Consider the following 21,751-nt stretch of genomic DNA (forward strand, 5'->3'; position numbering starts at 1 on the left):
AATGTTGGACGTTCGTAGCTATTGTAAATGTAAACATCAGTATAATTTTTGGTCTACACATATATGAAGAAAATCTTAATTAAAAAATATTATTTATATCCCAATAAAAAAAATAATGAAAGTATTAACACCACAAAATAATTAGAGATCATCAAGATAAGAAGTTTCTTTCTTCTTCTTCTTCTTTTTAGGAGGTTCTTCACCAGTTTTGACCAGGGCATCAGTGGAGTCTTTTTCAGGTGGTTTCATTTGATTGTTTTTCTTAATTTCAGGTTTAGCATCGCCTAAAGAATAGGTATTCATCGCATCGAGTTATAGACAGCGTTCCGCGGAAATTAAAATAAAAGATGTTTAAGATCAAAACCAGTTTTGTTATAATTTTTATTTTAATATTCGTGGAAAATTGTTTATAATACGATGCTACTCATGATTTTTAAATAGGGCTCAGAGCCGGTTCTAATCCAGAGGATATTAATCGGTTTTGAAGCCATACTAGAAAAAGTTTTTTCTTGAAAATAAACAGAACAACAATAATTATGTTAATAATTAGCGCAGCAGAAAAGCCAATATTTTGACAGGAAATGAACAATACACTGTTTTTCATTGAAAAATTAATATATGCACGTTTTTTAAATATATTACTTGAGTTTCAGAAATAAAACAAAACAAGTACATTATAAGCTCAAGGTTTTATGAAATTTCTACTTAATATCATTTGTATTTTGGTGTTAGAATTTTTGGGATGTATTTTTCACGGGGCCATTTATTTCCTAGGAAGGGTGTCGTAACATCCCTCAACCATCCCCCCGCCAAAAGCTTAATTGCCTGAAGAAACAATGCTAATCTGTCTTAATATACTTTGGTGTAAAGATCGTTTAACCCGTTGCTTTTGTATACGACAAAACTGATCCTAAAGTGGCAGACATCCTGTTACTATATTTGTAAGATACCATATTTTTAAAAGCGAAGCTTTTCTATTAAAAGCGAACCTTTTCTATAATTAGGGTCAGTCAGTCCGTCCGTAACGGATATCTTTTTACGTTAATTTGAGCATGTTAGAATCGTCCTATAGATTTCAAACTTTGCATGAGAATTCCTGTAGTAGCTAGAAACGATTTAGACAACGTAGGAACTCTATAATTGTTACCAGGATGTCCGGACGTCCATTTTAAACATGTGTTTTTTTTACTTTTTTAACAACAATTTTTTATGTAATAAAGTCACCCGATTGATCTGATTTTTGGATTACAGAATCCAATTACAATAAGATACAATATTATGAGCGATGAATCTCTATAATCAAATCCTAAAAATGTCCTTAAGCAGAATTCTGTATTTAAGAAATTTTGCAACAAACTTAAGTATATTTTTGTCAAAACTTATATATTCTTATTTTGTTTATTCAGTTCCGACACACTACAAGATTTAATGTTCGTCTGTCATATCGTTTAAGAGATTCGCTTTTATGGATGTTGTCATCCTTGTTTTTTTTTATAAATAGCAAGTAATAAAGTTAAATAAATTTACCTATGATATCCTTGAACATTTCCTTTTCTTTCTCATTCTTAGTGATGGTGGCTAACCATTCTGAAGGTTGATGGGCAAATACAGATACAGCGCAGCTTTTGTACACAAAACTAAACAAGGATAATCATTATTCATGTACACAAATAGCGCAACAAAAAAGACATTATTTTAAAATATAAAAAGACAAATTTTCCATTAGTAATGAATGCATTTATGTATATTTTTATTAGTAGCGAAGCTACTCTATAATTCACCATGACTGCCATCAGTAATTAAGTTCGGCCGTAACGATATGGGAAAAATGTGAATATCTCTGCTGCTTTTAAAGATTGATAGCTGAAATTATCAGTGAAAATTCCTATTGCCTATGCGCATCTAGCCTACACACAGTGTTGTCCGATGTTTGTCGTTACATCTTTCTTGTTTTTCTCTCTTTTCACTTTTAAAACTGAACATTTGCTTTATAACTCACTTTGTCTATTAGTACACCTATGGCTTACTTATGTTTCGCTACTAATGGATGTTGTCATCCTTGAATAAAAATAAAGTTAAGCATGAAAATTTTATCATCAAATATTTCTTAATAATGAGACTTACAATCCAAACTGATCATTGGACAGAACTCGTTCTTGTTTTGATAACTCCTCAACGATCGTCTAAAAATTTTAAACTTATAACGGATAGCTTTTTTCGTTAATTTAGGCATGTTAGAATTGTCCTATCGATTTCAAACTTTGCATGGTGATTCCTCTAGTAGTTATGTACGATTTAAAAAGCGTAGCAACTCTATAATCAAAACCAAAATGTCCGTACGTCCATTTAAAACATGTTGATTTTTTTACTTTTTTAACAACAAATTTTTATGTGATCTAATTATCCTATTGATCTGATTTTTAGTATACTGATTTCTGGGACAATAAAGTACAATATTATAAGCGAAGCAACTCTCTAATTAAGTCCTAAAAATGTAAGTATGTCCATAAACATTATTCTGTATCAAGCAGTTTTTCAACAAATTTACTTACAATTTTGCATCGACTCTTATACATTTATATTCTGATTATTCAGTTCTGACACTATACAAGTTTTAATGTCTGTATGTCCTACCGTTTCAGGGCTTCGCTTTTATGGATGTTGTCATCCTTGTTAAATAATTAAGCAGCCAAAAAGGAAGAGCCTAGAAATGGCCAATTTAAGAAATTCAAATAACAACTTATACCATTGCATCCATCAAAGTAACATAAAAATCAAATTAGCCAGTTGCTTTATACAAAAGTCCTATACAAAGTAACTTGAAATAGGGGGATCTTTAGGCATAAAAACAATGGACGATTGATTTACGTCCTCCCGTATAACGATAAACAACAATTTACATCAAGTTAAACTTATTAAGAAGAAAAAATGAAATTCTAGTTACGTTTGGAACCAACAAAAATTAAAATTCAATAAAAAGTACTTTGTTTAAATAACGAATGGGATAACAAGATTAAAACTTCATTGAGTAACCTACCTTTTTAAATTTCATAGGTACAGCATCCCAAAGTTTCTGCACAGCAAAGGAGCCTTGTTTGTTGCATGCCAACTCTACATATTGTCCTGACAACCGTCGTGCCAAACTAATTCTACTCTTCTCTCCAACAGTTTCACTTGCAACGAACCTTAAAAGTTTATTAACAGTGTATGTCTCTTTGTCTGACAGGAGGATCTTGCTAACAACTGGATCGATATGGTTCTCCTTTAAAGTAAAGCTTCACATAGGTTTAGTGAAGAATTAGAACTATTTTATTGGAGGGTACTCTAACCTCCTAATAGAAATCATCCCTGGAAAGTGGAACCCCCCCCCCCCATGAAAAAAAATCCGCGGAAATGATTTAAACCAGTTTTGTTAATATTCGATTCTGTAATAAGGGGGGGGGGGGGGTTTAATGCAACCATCTCGTAATCAGTGAGCAAATGGCACTTAGAATTCGAATTTCCATCTAGAATTTTGCATGAGTAATCCTTGGTAGGTCTATTTTCCCTAAATCGAACAAAAAGTTGGAAAAGTAACGGCTAACGGCTGGCGGCTCAGCTATTTTGCCATTTTTTTGATATTTATACTGCAAATTAGTCACGAAACCTCTCTCCACATAATACAATTTTCTACTCCAAAACGCTATCAAACGGTTCTAGACGGTAGCTGTTGGTACTAGAAGTTTTAAAATTGGTTATTGCTATCATTTAACATGAATTAAACCAAAAATATGTTTTAAAAAGTCGATTCCTACGTAATTGATGATGGTTTTACCCTGAAAATAGGCAAAAAACGGCTGAACGGCTGAGCCGCTAGCCGTTACTTTTCCAACTTTTTGTTCGATTTAGGGAAAATAGACCTACCAAGGATTACTCATGCAAAAGTTCAGATCGAAATTCGAATTCTAAGTGTCATTTGCTCACTGATTACGAGATGGTTGCATTAAACCCCCCCCCCCTTGTTTTTATTACTTTGCTATACATGATTTTTCAGTAAGTCTGAGATCCGGTTCTAATCCAGCGGATATGAATCGGTTTCGAAACTATACTGGAAATGAAATTCCTAAAAATGTCGGAAACTTTACGGACAGGGTAGAAATGGTACCTACCTATTTAAAATATGAGTTCCAATTCTATCAGAAAATATACTGGTCAGGGTTTTAGGATCTAGGCTCAGCAAACTTCGAACAACCTAAAGATAAAATGAAAGATTAACTTTTTTTTAAAAATTACAATGTTTTTTTATATTATGGTCGGTTTGTACGTCTGTTTCGTGTAGCATTAATAGAGAATTTAATTTTACTGTTTCTAATCATCGGATATATGTATTAATACTTGGATGTTGCAACAGATTTTCATGTACTCCGATGCTCGCAACAAAACCCTCCACCCACCCCCTTTACCTTATCCCCTCCCATCTTATTGAATGAATGAACTGACCAATAAATGAGGTCTATATTAGCATGCTAAATTGATGACACATATTAATCTGTCCATATATCCTATATCCATTTATCTAATCTACCTGAATAGGTTTGTTGAAGTCAAATAGCTCTTGTAGGACAAGACTGCCATGCAAACATATTTTACTCTCCTCCGTCATTTTATCAACAGGAGTCAACTACACACAAATATAAATGAATATAGGAATAAATATTCAGGGATCTTAAGGGATAAGACAATGGATGATAGATTAATGTATTGTAGAAACCAAATAAGGATACACAATTTAACCCCTTTATAAGATTAAAAATATTGGTGGAAAAGTTAAGAGCCAATGAAAGAGATAATAAGATTTTGATAAATCCATTTGTTTCGAAAAGAGATCGGTTGAATTGATAAGCATTCAGTTAGAAATCTTTCTCAACCCAATTTAAAAGGAAAAAGTCTACTTTATCATTCCGAAATATAGTTCAAGTAAAAAAATACTCATTATCAATCGCATCTCTTAGTGAAGTGAATCAAGCAATTTTAGCTTGGTCAGTTTATTGATTTGACAACATAGAAAAATATTGTTAACTCAATTATATTATAATAGGTATTCATTTATCCCTTGATACACGGCATGATAAAGTCCTCCAGGTCTTCTTTACAGTGCAGAGCTTTGCCCAGATCCATGAGAATAGCTCCCTGTTTTGACTTCAACCGAACACTGGCTTTCACAATGGCTAGGATGTCACCTAAAATATTAAAATGAGAAAATTGCAGTGATTTCCCTGAAAGTGACTGTCTAGCACTGACCCCCCTCTTCCTATTTTTTTCTATGTTAAAACTTCAGGTAGGCCTAGATTCCCCGATCCACTTATTTGTTTTTGTTTACAAAGAAATAAAAGGGGGAACATTTTTAACAATTTTGGGTAAAGTAACCGAGATCTTATGCTTCAGATAGACGGATAGACATCATGCTACTTAACATAACAGATCTATAGTATAAATGTATATACAATACAGTTAACTAACTCCCTCCCTTTTTCAAAAAGCTTTTTCGTCTGCTACCAAATTGTTTTCTGCTAATTGACTGTGTTAATATTACCGAAACTATTGGTTGATTTTCAAAGACCAAATTGAGAGTCGGCACAAGGTCCTTGGGATGGGGAGATTCAGTTATTTAACCCCTTAACCCTCTAGTAATGTACTCTAATCTTAAAATTAATTATAGATAGACTAACCTAATAATCCTTCATTAATAAGTTCCTCTAAGTGTGGAGATATTTCTGTGTAGGCCGTGTCGAAAAGTTCTGTTGTGGGTACAAAGTCGAAATACCTTTGCACAACAAAGTTTGTCTGAATAAAAATATATCCTATTATGTTAGTTATTTATCGCATCGTATTAAAAACAGCTTTCCGCGGATTTACAAATGTACAATTATTAAATTAAAACCAGTTTTTATAGCCCCGAGATGTCGAAGCCACGGGCTAAAAAACTGGTTTTAATCTTATGATTGTACATTTTTATATTCGTAGAAAACAGTAGGTATAAAATACGACGCTACACATAATTTTTTCGTATAGATAAGAACCGGTTCTTACCTACCGGATATAAATCGGATTTGAATGAATACGAGAAATAGTATTACGTTTTTTTTGCATAGCTTTTCTATAATTTGAGTTTGTACGTTAAAATGATTTCTCTTGGGAGTATTGATTCTTTGAGATACCCTCCAACAAACAAAACACATCTAAAACAATATAGAAGAAAGTAAACTATAAAAGAGTCACATCGGCCTAGTACAATGGTTACCGAGATCTTTCGGTACACACATGCCGACATACGAACAGACAGACATCCTGCTACCTTGTATAAATGAACAATTTAGACCAAATCCCTTTCTTACCTGTCTAGTTTTGATGAGCTCCGACAGTTTACCCTCAAATAGTTTTGATGAAATGATGACAAATAACTTAGGTAAGATGCAGCTTGCCTCCAGAATAACCTCCAGTAACCGCAGAGATGACTGGTATCAGAGTTAAATTATTTAAAACATTATTACAAGTAGGTACCTACCCATTTAATTATTTGAAGAATTTATTTTTTAGAGATTTTATTGAATAGATTTGGTATTGAAATTTAAGTTATAGATTAAAAATTGTGCCATCTTTGATTTTTTTTATTCATAATGTTAGGATAAAGCTTTTATTTGTTTAATAAAAATTGGCTTAATCCTTTATAAAAAAAAGCTTGCGATTACGCCCCTAGAGGCACTAGAAGAAAAGGGGGGGGGGAAGCAATTTCGATTGGAAGGGTAGCATTAACCTACCCCAAAATAGTTATAAACCTTCCTTGAACTTGTAGGGAGTCTTTACTCTATAAAAGAACCATATGATATCGGTTCAGTGTTTGCTGAGATCTTTCGGAACACATAGACAGACAGACAGACAGACAGCCTGTTACTTTTATATAAACTGTTTCAATTAATGCTAATATTAATTTACTCATGCCTGGTTGTAAGCATAGTTGGGGTCATTAAAGAAGATGATTTCAGACAAAAATTTTATCACTGGTTTCAGCCTTTCTTTCTAAAAGATAGAAAAAGAAAATTAATTTTTGTTGTGGGTTAATGTTTTAGGTAGTTATTTAATTATATCCAAAAATACAAACAGCTAAAGTGAAGCTTTCCTACATTTAGGAATAGTCCGTCCGTAACGATTAGCGCTGATAGTTAATATATGCGTGTTATAATCATCCTATTGATTAGAAACATTGCAAGATGATTTTTGTAAGAGTAAGATACAATTTAAAAAGCGTAGCAACTCTATAAATATTAAAAGAAAATCCACATATCAATTTCACTTTTATGTTTTTAACTACCTACATTCTGTTTACATGAATATAATAAATTTCAGATATTTTAAAGAATATTGTTTTCTAGAAAGATAAGGCATACATTTATGAGCAAAGCATCTCTATTCGTCACATATTATAGACAATTTTCTACGAATAATAAAATAAACCAGTTTAAAATTTATTTTACTATCCGCGGAAAGCTGTCTATAATACGATGCGATAAATAACAACACCTGTTTTGCTTCTTTCATTGCTTTAAGATAACTCTGAATTACAACGCTTGTCATTTCATCGTATAGGGAGTCCTAAAAAGCACAGGATTAAATTTATTAGTACCAAGAATATTCTACAAGAATCTTTGTATGTGATTCACTTCTCAATAGTTTTTAAAGAAATCCTGTTATTCTTTTCACTATTATCTCGTTGGTGATGGTTCGAGGTCTCTCCTAGTTTTGAGGACTATTTGGATTTTATAATTGTGGGAAGGGGGGGGGGGATAATCTGATGTTATCATTCTAAAAATTTTGGAGGTGGCCTAAATTCATTTGGGGTAGGGGGGGGGGGGGTGAAACCTCTTGGACGTCCTTGTCTGATTCTAAAACATGAATCGTACCAATGGATTTATTATTACTTGGATCTTAAACCAGATTATCATGTACTGTAATAAAGTGAAACTCGTAGCTGGTTAATAAAGATACCCCCCATCCAACCCCTGTTAACCCATCCCCTCCCCTCCTTCAGGATGAACGAACTAACCATTAAGTGATGTCCTAGTTAGAAACCTAAATTGACTATTGTTCCCCTGTCATAATATCCATTTACATTGTATATCCATTATCGCACCTGATCAGTTTGTAAAATTCTGTCTTGTAATAGTTCTTGACACTCCACTAAATCTTTATTCTCTAGGTAAAATATTAAGGGATAAGACAATGGATGATAATTTATTAATACAATTTACAATGGCAATAAACATAAATATCCCTTTTGTAGATGGAATTTTTTATTAAAAACTATTGACAATAATTTTTATCCGTTTATGTTATGTTTGATCCATATTTTATTTGAAAAAGGGAGGCAGATGATCAATACAGAGTTCGGTACACCGACAAACGTCCTACCGCGACAAACGTCCTACTACGACAAACGTCCTACGCGACAAACGTCCTACGCGACAAACGTCCTAAGCGACAAACGTCCTACTGCGACATCTCTTAAGTAAAACGTCCTAAAAATTTAAAGGTCGAATTTTGTAATGCAAGGATGTATCGGGTTCGAAACCATACCATTTGATAGCCAACACAGACTTTGGGAAAACTGTCGGACAGATTTTTAAAATTTAGCCTATGGTTAAAGTTATTCAAAAAATAAAATTCAGTTAAAGATTATTTTCCTGTGTTTTATCGCCATTTTGAATTTTATATTGATAAGTATTCTTACAATTAGAGGATTTTGTCCTTAAATTTGGAAGATTTTTTTATTTCATAATTTTTGAAAATTTTTAGGACGTTTTACTAAAGAGATGTCGCAGTAGGACGTTTGTCGCGGTAGGACGTTTGTCGTTTAGGAGGTTTGTCGTTTAGGACGTTTTTCGCATTAGTACGTTTGTCGTATTAGGACGTTTGTCGGTGTACCCAGAGTTCCAATTAACAAAAAAAAAATCCTAAAAAGCTAAAAATTCATGTAAAGCTTCCCAAAAACAGGTATTATGGCTAAAAAAGCGATCAAAACATATTTTGTTACACATTATTTTATAAGAAAATTTAAGCTTTTGAAAGAGAACAATGACAATTGGGTAAAACGATAGTTTTCGAATAGTGAATATACAACCAAATGACTTAGAAGATTGGCATTGTGAAAATTTGAATATACCTGAAAACTGAAATGTTGTCATCTCGTCATAGCCCTGGGTTTGATTTTGTTTCTTCTCGTGGATCCTAACGCCCGTAATGCATTCAATGCAAGTCCTAAAATAAATAATAGTCAAATATACCACGATTTTTTTTGGCATGCTGCAATGTTTTTTTTTTCTTTGAGAATAATACTAATGTAATGCTTATTATTATACCCACGACCGTGGTTCAACACGTAGCGCATCCACTCGTCGTCGGGGAGGTGATAGGTTCGAATCTCGGCTTAAAAACAGGTCAAAACTGAAGTCATTAAAATGGTTCCTACTGCTACTATGTTAGGTGCGCGACATTAATAGTTGGAGTGGGGTAAAGCCTTGGCCCAAAACTCATTACCATTAACAGTTAGGACATCTCAGACAGGGTGGGGAAAAACCCAGGGTTTTTTTTAAAAAGCCCAACCCAACCCGTAAAAACCCTTAAAACCCTGGGTTTTATTGGGTTTTTTCGGGTTTTATTGGTTTTTTTCATTTAGGAGTAAAATACATTTGATATATTGATGAAATATTAATGTTTATGTTGTTGTAGGTAAAAGGTAAGCAAGATTCCACAATAAACAAGATAGCTGATAGATAATGAAAAAAACTGGCATTTCGATCAATTATAAACCTTAATAAAATCCTCTGCACGCCACTGTAACTCTTTCCTTTCATAAATTTGTATGTTTTAGTTAAAAATCAATTATGATTATGTAATTTACACAATTTATATTATATCATCAATTTAGTAGCAAAGCGTTTTCTGAAATTAAGTTTTGAGAGAAAGTAATTTCATAAACATTTGAACAATAAGTAGAGCATCATTTTTATAAGGGGGGGGGGGGGGTTAATGCAACCATCTCGTAATCAATGATAAAATAGTACTTAGAATTCGAATTTTGATCTGAAATTTTTCAGGAGTAATCCTTGGTAGGTCTATTTTCCCTAAATCGAACAAAAAGTTGTAAACGTAACGGCTGGCGGCTCAGCCGTTTAGCCGTTTTTTGCCTATTTTGAGGGCAAATTCATCATTGATTACGTAGGAATCAACTTTTTAAAACATATTTTGGTTTAATTCATGTTAAATGATAGCTATAACCATTTTTAAAATTTCTAGTACCTACAGCAACTGGCTAGAACCGTTTGATAAGGTTTTTGAGCGACAAAAAGTATTATGTGGAGATAGGTTTTGTGACTAATTTGCTCTTAAGATAGCCGAAAAATGGCAAAACATCTGAGCTGCCAGCCGTTAGCCATTACTTTTCCAACTTTTTGTTCGATTTAGGGAAAATATACTTACCAAGGATTATTCATGCAAAATTTCAGATAAAAATTCGAATTATAAGTGCCATTTAATCATTGATTACGAGATGGTTGCATTACCCCCCCCCCCCCCCTCTTACTTTATATTTTTTACGTTTTTAAGGTAAAATTTGCTTTAAAATGTTATTAGATCCTAGTCTTTGAGTAAATAGAGTTTTAATTTGTAAATTTTAACATGAAATTTCAATGTTTTTTTCAAAAACCCAAAAAACCTTGGGTTTTTTTTCAATGTTTTTTTTTAAAAACCCTGGGTGGGTTTTTTTGGGTGGGTTTTTTGTATGCCCACCCTGATCTCAGACGAAGGTCGTGCAATGAAATAGTTGGTTGCCTTTCCCCGTCCGTGTGAGTAATGCTTATTATTAGCCTGAGGAATGTTTTTTGCAAAATTAATAATAATTACAGTTTCTGTTATATTGAGATTAAAAATAAATTACCTACCTTAATAGATGACTGGCATAAGTGTTTCTTGAAAATTCACCAAAATTGTTGCACAGAAATCTACACATCTAAAATAAAATACCTAGGTGTATTTTTTTAAAAACTTTTATATAGGCCAGTTTAAAGGGATCTTATCTCGCCGATATAGAAATAATAAAATGTCAAATAAAAACTTTAAGGAGTTAAAATTTTGCAGCTTTTTTATCATCGCCCTTAGTCTCTAAGGCATTAAGGAGTTCGGAATTTGTCCAATTAAAAAGCCTAGGTCACCTAAAGATAATTTTTATACTCCATTATAATTATTATAGATTAGCCGGCATGACCCTTGCCTTTAGGGGAGCTACTACACACCTATACCTTTGTTTGCCTCAAAAGATAGTATCTCGTCCCCACAGTACCTGTAGGTTTCTATACTTATATGATAGTAACAGGATGTCTCCGTTTCTTGTCTGTCTGTGCGTACTAACGCTAACCGGTAAACCAAAATGGATCTCCTCTACAGTGAAGCTTCTCATAGATCAAGGGAAGGTTTTTAAACTATGGAGAAATCACCCTAGAAAACTATGATCTTTCCAAAAAAGTTCTTTTCAAAACTAAAATAGAAATTGGAGGGGCGTAGCCGCAATTAACAAACAATGTTTACCTTAATTACCCAGGGTTCAAACAATTTCTTATCCTCATCCATAGGTTTAAAACAGCACAAAATAAGTAATTTTTCCAGAACATGACTGCAATATTGGTCTGTACAGTTTTGCCTAAAAAGAATTTGATGCAATATGGTAAAACATAAAAGTTTCCATGATTAATCAATAATCATCATCAAATTTCGTAAATATCATTTTCTTTATTTGAAAACAAGTGTAAAAAATTACTCATTACCCTTCGGGTACCAGTATATTTTACAATAGGCTTAGACAATTTTAAATATAAATCTTAAAGATCTAACGGAATTGATTTTTTCAACAACAACAACAAAAGATTTTAAAAGCTGGAATAGCTTATTCTCTAGGTATAATACAGAGTACCCCACAACGAACATATATGCGCGGAAAAGACTTATTTTAAGCGTGTTTTCTTGCGCACATCCAATGTACAATTTGCCGTTTGGCATCTATTGACATTTAAAGAGTAGGTTTATTTAATGAAGAGAAGCTATTCTACAATTCACTTTGTATGTTCGTCAGTCAGTTAAACCGTAACGGTGTGAGAGAGATGTTATTTTCTCGGTTACTATTGAAGATAGACAACTTTGATTTTCAGTGAAGATTAATATGACACATCACGCAATTATTCTCTACATTGTTTTGTCCGTCTGTCTGTCGGTCATGCTACAAAAGACATAAATCTTACTTTTTAAAGATTTTCTTATTCTTTTAACAACTGAGCATATGATCTATAACTCACTTTGTTCATTCTTACATTCCGTGATTATATGTGCTTCGCATCTTATGGATGTTGTCATCCTAGTTTTGAAAATAATCGATCAGCATGTTCTCGCAAACCGCTGCAGATACAATCTTAGTTACCTTAGCTCCTCAGATATGGCTTTGGTAAATGTTTGCAGAACCGAGACATCCGCATGTGGCAGTATCAGCTCAATCACTCGGCTAGCCAACTGATTTTTAACAAATATCCTAAACAAAAAAATGTATGATAAATTCTAGGGTTGACAATCCAAATCCGGAATCAGCCCAAATTTTGGCCAATTTTGAAATCCGAATCCGTTTTTTAATAGCGGATTCGGATTCTTAATTGGTATGCTAAAATTAGCGTCTTGAGTTTTTAATACTTGTCATTATCATCATTATATAAAATATCTTTTAAAATCTGGTTCGATTCTTGGAAATGAATTATATAGAACACCAAGAACATTAATTTTTAGGACATCTGTAGCGCTTGTTTTTTTAATTTAAAAAAAGCCTTTTAAAATATTGCTAGAACCAGGAATCCGCCAAAAATAAGAATCCAGAATCCGCCATTTTTTTTGGACGGATTCTAGTAAGAATCCAAATCTGGTCCAAAATTTTGACGGATTACCATCCCGTATAAATTCACTAGTGTGAAACAAAAGTCTTTTTTCCAATGTGAAATATATTTCGGTGATCTTAATACCAGTCTATTGAAGTTTAGAATGTTGGATTTAAATATAATCATAATAATCAACAGATCTATAGTATAGATGTATATACAAATAACTACCCATCCCCCCCTTTATACATGACCTTTTCCGTCTGCTAGCAAATTCATTGTTTTCTGCTACGGCTGTGTTAAAATTCCCGTTACCATTAGTTGATTTTTATAGACCCAATTGAAAGTCGGCTTAAGGTCATTGCGTTAGGGAAACACAGTTATTTAACCCTTTCTCCCTCTAGTGTTTTCTCTAATGTATAATCTACAGTCCGATAAGATTAAGTAGTCCAACAAAATTTTAATTTAAACAAGGATGACATTATCCACGAGTGTCGAAAAACAAAAACATTAAGAGCAAATAACGTTTACAAATTGACATAAAAAGTATGCTCAATAATCATAGGAATCGTCTCAAGAATGCTAATTGACGAACTGACACTCATTTTAGAAAAGCTTCGCTTTTTTTTAATTGTGCTGTTAAAATTTTTATATTTCTTGGTAAAGAATTCAAATAGTTTTTTTTAACAGTGTCAGTGACGTAACTTTTATCAAGTCTAAGATAATTCAACGTAAATTTCTCAGGAATTTTAGCTCAATTAATTTCGTAATCATTCAATGAAAATCTATTTTTGTTAGCAGCTAAGCTATTCTATAAGTCGCTAAAATTGATTGTCGGTCTGTTGTTAACATTCATGTGTCAATCTAAAGAGACAAAAAATTCTGAATCAAAATACCCAACATTTTTTATCTAAAAACATAACTTATAAAAGACCTTTTTAAAGAATAGGATTGACACTACCCCCTCACAACCAACCCCCTCTCTCAATCAAGAGGCCTCTAGGGGCAGAGCCACTAGCTAATATATACAGCTATAAAATAAATATACATTGTAAAATTACATACTAACAGTTTCAATTTAAGTCTTTTTGTGTTACAAAAGTATCAACATATTTTGCCTAAGGGTAATTATGCTTGCCTAGAAATTTCTATTACGATGTTTTTTCAATTCATGTTGTAAGTTACAATTTAAAATCTTGATTTGATAACCCTTATAAAAGAAGGAAAAAAGTAAATGGATACCATTTTAAAACTAATTCACATACGAAACTCGTATATATTTAAATATGAAACTTATACAAAAATTGTATATCTTAGCCCATTTTTTCCCTGACTTTAGTACAGCTAATCCTTTAAAACATCAAACAGAAGAATTACTAATAGAAGATCAATGGGCCAATTCTGTTTATGTTGATAGTGAATGTCATATTCACCGAGGAATAGAAACTCATCGCAGAGTAAAGCGTGTTGTTGGTGGAACACCTGCTAATGATACTGATCATCCATGGGCTGTCAAACTAGTTAATGCTGATACTTTATCATTGAAATGTGGCGGAACCTTGTTAAAGAATGGCTGGGTGCTTACAGCGGCACATTGTCTCTCAGAAAATCAGAATATCGCCAGCATATTAGTTAGTATTTTCAACCCTGTAATGGGTAATAGAAGCAACTATTCACCGGAGCTATCAATATCCCATTACTTGAACGACTTGTCCTTTAATATAAAAAGTGAAGATCTATATTATGATGCAGCACTTATCAAAGTTTCAATTCCTGAAGAGGACATGGATAACCTAGAGCCAGCCTGTGTTTCTCCAACACAAGACATAGATAACCTTGATGTCAAACTACAAGGCTGGGGTCGTGTTGATGAGTTTGAATATTCCAATTATGAGGATTTTAATGAGCTAGATCTTCAAATTTTTCCTAATGAAGAATGTTATTTTGAGAAATGTTCTGATGAAGAGGATGAATGTATCTACTTTGACGCAGATTATATGTTCTGTGCAGGTGTTGACAGAGATACAGAGGGAAAAGACTCCTGTACGGGTGATTCAGGTTAAAGTTTAAAAGAACAATATACAAATGTGTACAATAAAAATTAAAGCTATCTCATTTTACTTTGAACTGAACAATTCAGAAGGGATATAAAAGGAAGGACCATGGATTTAAAGTTTATTATTCTAATTGTCTCTTGGATTTTGGGTACTAAACCTAATAGGGTTGGCAATCTGAATCTGGAATTTTTGGCCAATTTTGGAATCCAGAATCAGAATTTTTTTTTTATTGTGGATATGGATTCTTAATTGTTAAGCTAAAATTAGCTTCTTGAGTTTTATCTTCAAACCCCCTCTATGAAGGCAAAGATCACCACCCCCCCCCCCCCCATCTCTCCCCACATACACCACCAAGTTAATATTATACCCAGTATAATTTAATTCCTTAACTTATTTTTTTTTAAAAGCCTTTTAAATATTGCTAGAATCCAGAATCTGTCAAAAACATAAGAATCTGGAATCCGCGGAGAATCTGTTTTATTTTTGGACGAATTATTGTAAGAATCCGAATCCGGTCCAAAAAGGGGGGGGGGGGTTTCATGCAACCATCTCGTAATCAATGTATAAATGGCACTTAGAATTCGAATTTTGATCTGAAATCTTGCATGAGTAATCATTGGTAGGTCTATTTTCCCTAAATTGAAAAAAAAATTAAAAAGTAATGGCTAACGGCTTCAAGTTTATATTATACCCAATATAATTTAATCCGTTAACTTATTTTTTTTAAAAGCCTTTTAAATATTGCTAGAATCCAGAATCTGTCAAAAACATAAGAATCTGGAATCCGCGGAGAATCTCACTGTTTTATTTTTGGACGGATTCTTGTCACTGCAAATTTTAAAAGAAAAAAAGTTGACCCTCAAAATTTCAACTTAAAGTGATACTTTTCTAATAGTTTATAGTCCACTAAGTTGTAAGTAGTAAGAATTAAAATCCATTAAGTCCCTTCTAACAAGATATTGGCAACTTTTTGCACACATTTTTGCAAACGGCAATTATTTCCTTTATTTGAAGTTTTGGTTAATAACATTTTCATAAAAAGTTTTTAGTAATAATCATTTAAGATCCATTGTTGAGAAAAAATAACTGAAAAAATGTGTTTCCATGCAAAATAAGCTTAAAATTTAATAATTTTAAAAATTTGCGATTTAATGGTAAAAAAGAATATTTTTTGCTTTTTGAAAGCCTGAATATGTTTAATTTTGTTTTTTATATAATCTATTCTTTGAAAAGACATGCATATTCTTTTAGATTTGAAAAAAATTGGAAAAATAAAAAATCGGAATTAATCAAAATTAATCTGTAGCCTTTAAAAAATACTTTTGATATTTTTAACCTATATAATCAATAAAATCAATGGAAAATAAAATAGTTTTATAAAACAAACTTTTGGAAAAGGTATAAGATAACTTCATAAAATTGCCATTTAAGTAGAATATTTTTCTTGTCTATTTTAAAAATGCAATTAAAACATAGTTAACGAATATTTTATTAGCAAGAATAGTAATAAAATATTTCAATAACTACTTAAACCTTTTTGTGGCTATGTTATTTATTTAAACAGAAAATCTATTTTGTCAGAATTATAAAAATAATGAAGTATTTTCAATCAAGCTTGCAAAATAAACGTAATTTTATCAAACTTCCTCACAGTTTATAGAAGATATTGTTTTATGATGATGAATTATCAAAATAAAATCTTTAATTTACCATGTTTAAAACACCTAAAAGTAAATTCTAAGCAAAATTAGATTTATTCTCTAGATTTAGAGTAGCTGCTCTACTTAAAAAACATCTAGTATTAAAACCTATCAGCTGATCAAATTTCCATAGTCATAAATTGGTGGTTTACAGATATCTAAACATATATGTCTTACACATTTATTTTTAAGATGGAATGTAAAGTATAATATACAAGATGCCATTAAGTCAAATTTTAAACAAAATTTTTTTCATTAATTCATTAACAAAAAATAATGTTATAAATTTAAGCTCACAAAGAGACTAATGTGTATTTTAATGATATGTTCTTTCTGCAATTTTAATCAAAACAAACTTTATCTCTCATTCAAGTCAGGGATGATTTTAGCACCAAAAAAAAAAACAAATTGAAATACTTTTGATTTAATTTGATATTATTGTACAATATTTTTTTTATATATATAATTTTAGAAATATATTCATAAAATATTTACCTGTCATAAAGACGACAAATAAAAACAACATCCTTATAAGGAAATTAAAATCTAAATTAAAATTTTCAAATTCATTTTATGCTTAAGAAGGGACGAGAAGGATTTGAATCTCAACATTAACTTGTTATTTTGCTTGTATATTTATCATATTTGTTTACAGTTTATTGGTAAAGTGTGGTAATACTTTATTTCGAGTCTATGCCATTGTGTTGTAAGAATCCGAATCCGGTCCAAACAGGGGGGGGGGGGGGTTTAATGCAACCATCTCGTAATCAATGTATAAATGGCACTTAGAATTCGAATTTTGATCTGAAATTTTGCATGAGTAATCATTGGTAGGTCTATTTTCCCTAAATTGAAAAAAAATTTAAAAAGTAATGGCTAACGGCTCAGCCATTTAGCGGTTTTTTGACTATTTTCAACAGACCATACTCATTGAAAATAGTCTACTCAAACACTAGCAAACACTAAAGAAAACTGATTTTAGAAGATTAATATTTCAATTGGTTCTATAAATCTCATTGTATCTAATTGACAGGATAATACAGAAGCTTTACTGTGATACTTTAATATTTAATCAATCTATTAGACCCTCACATTTTAATTATTTAAATGAAAAATAGCATATAGGGCAAGCAAGTTCCAAAATCATTTTATACTGATTGAATACAAAATATTTAGAGCCCAGCTAGTCAATTACCTGAACAGTTTCCTATTTAAGCTTTTTTTCTTTTCCTGATTTAAAAAATTGCACTAGTCAAATTTTAACCTTATCTAGTTAAAAAGTTAGAACTCTAAAAATTAATTAATTGTCCTTGAATTTCCTGTATTTCTGCAATTAAGATCAATTCAAAACCTTTATAAAATTCATTAGGTAAGTCAGCAGTTATAATGAACGCCCTTTAATCTTCAAGATGTTCCATTGATACCTACAGAATAATTAGGAATGACATTTTTCTTCAAAGTAGTGACTAACATTGTAAACATACGTATTCCATATTACAGGTGGTGGAATAATGGTTGGTGGTAAGGCAGTTGTTGGAATAGTCAGCTGGGGATATGGATGTGGCAGGAAGGATAGACCTGGTGTGTACCACAGAATTTATCCAATTTATGATTGGATTCAACAGATCATAGAGGATGATGGTAAGCCTGACAAGGATATGAAATGGAAACAAAGAGTTGTTGCTGTGTTAGCTGAGACAATTGACAGGATAACAAAACATGCTATGAAAACTTTTGTGTCTTTTATCAATATTTTTTAATTTGTTCAAATTTCTTTAAATTTCTTTAAATTTCTTTATTTTTAGTAGCTAAGCTACTCTATAATTTGAAATGTCCGTCTGTCCGTATGTCTTAGTTTGGGGGAAATGTGATTTTCTCGGCTACTATGAAAGATAAAAGGCTGATTTTTTTTACAACATTCCCATTATTAAGGAGCCCAATTAACTATAAAACATCAATTGCGGTCGGACCGCTTTTTAGCAGGATTTAGGCTATTTTTTATTTTTCACATTTTTCTCCATATCTTTGGTGTTTATGGTACAATTTCCAAAATTTTTTCAGTTATAGATATCAAAATAAAATATCCTGCAATTTCAAGAAAACAACTATGACGGTCAGACTGCCTTTAAGCAGGTTTTAGGATATTTTTGTATTTTCACATTTTTATCCATATCTTTGGTGTTTATGGTCCGATTTCCAAAATTTTTTCAGTTATTAATATCAAAATTAAATTTTCTGTCTTTTCAAGAAAACATCAATGGGGTCAGACTGCTTTTTTGCAGGTTTTTGGCTATTTCTATATTTTTTTCATTTTTCCTCATATCTTTGGTGTTTATGGTCCAATTTCAAAATGTTTTTAGTTAAAAATATCAAAATTAAATTTCCCATTGTTTTGAGCATCAAGTATGTAATTTACTTTGACCGTCAGTCTGTTAATCATAGTACTGATATATAAGTATTAAAAAATTTAAAACAAATGTTGAAAAGGTTTCGTGATTTTTCCCCAATATACTTGTTTTTGACAACTAATCTTTAAATTCTTATACATAATTTTTATGCTTCGCTACTTATGGATGTTGTCATCCTTGTTTATTTACATTTGTAATATAAATGCTGTGATTTTATTTCATTAAAATAATTTATTTATATTTTAATCTTGTATAACTTATAAGTAATTATTATGACACTAACAGAGCACATTAAGCATCATATATTTAATAAATGTTGTAAATTAAATCTTTCTTAATAATAACTAAAATAGTTTTTACATTGTAAAGTTACAATTAAAAGTAGGTTGTGCTGTTTAGTAGTTAAAGTTTGAATAGCAGATGTTCAGTAGTGTTCATAAAAATTTATGAAAATAGAACATCACAGCACTTAAATTATATGTAGATAAATATGTTTATAATTTTTTGCATGACTGTCAGACCAATGAACTGAATTAAATACACAATGTGACAATATATAGGGAATTTGAAATAAAAAATATTCAACCATATATATTAAATAGGAGCAGAGAAAGTAAAGTTTACCCTAAAATTGTCAGACAGACTTATAAACAGACATTTGGAATTATAAAGTAGCTTTGCTACTAGAAAAAAGAATTACCTTTCTTTCCCCTCCATAGTCTGAAAAACATTTCGGACGAATACTTTTCTTTCATCATCCTTAAAAAAATGAGGTACTCAGTGATGTAAAGAAAATGCTTTAGACATGTAAGCACTCTAAAAAGTACGTTTTACCTACTGTCAGGGACAAGGGACCAGGAGTGTGACAAACAATTCTAGGGAAAAATTTTCCCACATCTCACTTCCCCTTCTTCTTACCAACTTTCCTTAAGTTACATCACAAAACAAGCCAACTTTTAGTCACTAAAATATCCAAATTTACAACAATTTCAATTTGATAATTAGCTAAATAACATCCCCTGACTGTGTGGTTCCTACGCCATTCAGGTATCTTAGTAGATTATCTTTCCTTAAGAACACTAAGTTAACACAGGGATCTAAATGGATAAGTCAATGGCCAATAAATTGATGTACATTGTAAATCCCCAGTAATCTAATAAAAATTACCCCTTCTATTACAATAAGTGGTTAAAACGTTTGGACACTCATAAATAGCCCAATGCCCCTTCCTCCCTAAAGTTCACAACATAAAAACTTATACCTAGGTACCTAAACATTAAAATATTTAAGAAAAATTCGTAACTTTTCTTAAAGAAAAGTTTTACAAAATTAAATTCAACATAACAGATATTAAGCCATGAATAATATTTTTACCATTTCGAAAGGTTCTCTCCAGCGTTCCAAAACACGGACCATATAGTCAAAATCATCCTAAACAAACAATAAAATTATTATTTATTACTTACCTATTCAATTCATTTTTTAGAAGAATAAAAACGCTTCAAGAGCAAAAAAGAAAATTAGGGACCGTAGATAAACCTAGCATAAGTAGTAGGTAAGGGACAAGGGTGAGTTGCTCTTGGACTGAACACAGTCAGCTTTTTAACTCAATCAGAGGCTAAACTCTTGGTCTTTAACCTCAAATCCATAGTACAATACAAGGGAGACAACCAACCCTTCCATATTAAAATTGTTGTCTGAAGATCCTTACTGTATTGAATTGTGCCTGTTTAGATTGAGCTACCTTACTACTGAAGTAAAATAAATACCTAGGTTGTTATAGAAACTCTTGTTGATGGTTACCTGTAAGATGTCATTGGCACCTCTGCCTCCTCCAGCCCTCTGGTCCTGTCTTTGCGCTCTTCGAGCCATTTGCCATTTGGACCTCTTCTTTTTCTTATGCTTCTTATCTGACATTTTAGGGTTACTGTAACAAAACCAATAATTTAGGGTAATCAATGTAGAGATCAAACAATCAGAGTATAATACAGGGCTCTTGCAAACATTCTAGAAAGCTTAAAATCCATTTAATGATAGCTAAATAGACAAAGTTCTTACAACGCCAAATCAGATTAAAAATATTTACATTTTCAATTACATCTTTTAAAGTGCCTCGGATTGCTCAATCGCTAGTTTATACAATTGGAAATTTTGAACGTCATATTAAATAGTAAATACATACCTAATTAAAAACTTAAATATACCTAATATTTCACAAAAAAAATTCTTATAGTAACCTATGTCAAATAAATAGTTGTTTGAGTTATTACCTACTCAAAATTTAGTGTTAAAATATACAAATATGTAGGTATAAGAATTTACAAAAATTTTGTGTATTTACTCGAGATCATAGATTTAAAATACTTGGTCAAAAAAGTTGATAATATTTTATGTTAAAAATCCTCCAAAGAATCATATCAACTCTAAATCCAGATTAGATTGAGTGATGTTGTCTCTGTATTCTTGAATACACTTGTGCTCCATATTTTTCCATCTTGTTACCATTAAAACTCTACAACCCACAGAATATTAATGTTGGAATAATTATAGATAATTTTTGTACTAAAGTTATTTAAAATTGTATGACTTTTTAATATATTTACAGTTACACTGATTAGTATAGGAATATTTTATACCTAAAAGTA

General features: G+C 31.5%; 2 protein-coding genes across 2 annotated transcripts; one reads left to right on the forward strand and one right to left on the reverse strand.

Moving 5' to 3' along the window:
• Positions 1-82: 82 nt before the first annotated feature.
• On the reverse strand, positions 83-21,108 carry LOC145332552 (nucleolar protein 9). Its single transcript, XM_080177558.1, has 19 exons — positions 20,910-21,108; positions 20,481-20,537; positions 19,807-19,865; positions 12,500-12,607; positions 11,617-11,728; positions 10,974-11,041; positions 9,197-9,291; positions 8,168-8,229; positions 7,558-7,629; positions 6,979-7,056; positions 6,375-6,494; positions 5,709-5,823; positions 5,092-5,219; positions 4,565-4,660; positions 4,149-4,231; positions 3,038-3,185; positions 2,125-2,183; positions 1,528-1,637; positions 83-284 (listed from the first exon to the last, which is right to left on the reverse strand). Exons 1-19 carry the CDS (start codon positions 21,021-21,023, stop codon positions 142-144), a joined length of 1,827 nt encoding a protein of 608 aa, XP_080033684.1. The 5' UTR covers positions 21,024-21,108; the 3' UTR covers positions 83-141.
• LOC145332554 (mite allergen Der f 3-like) lies at positions 14,187-18,498 on the forward strand. Its single transcript, XM_080177560.1, has 2 exons — positions 14,187-14,999; positions 18,199-18,498. The coding sequence occupies exons 1-2, from the start codon at positions 14,228-14,230 to the stop codon at positions 18,456-18,458; spliced, it is 1,032 nt and encodes a 343-aa protein (XP_080033686.1). The 5' UTR covers positions 14,187-14,227; the 3' UTR covers positions 18,459-18,498.
• Positions 21,109-21,751: the final 643 nt, after the last annotated feature.

The sequence above is a fragment of the Acartia tonsa genome, chromosome 11 (genome assembly GCF_053477335.1).
Source record: "Acartia tonsa isolate MP-2025a chromosome 11, ASM5347733v1, whole genome shotgun sequence".
Classification (NCBI taxonomy): Eukaryota; Metazoa; Arthropoda; class Copepoda; order Calanoida; family Acartiidae; genus Acartia; species Acartia tonsa.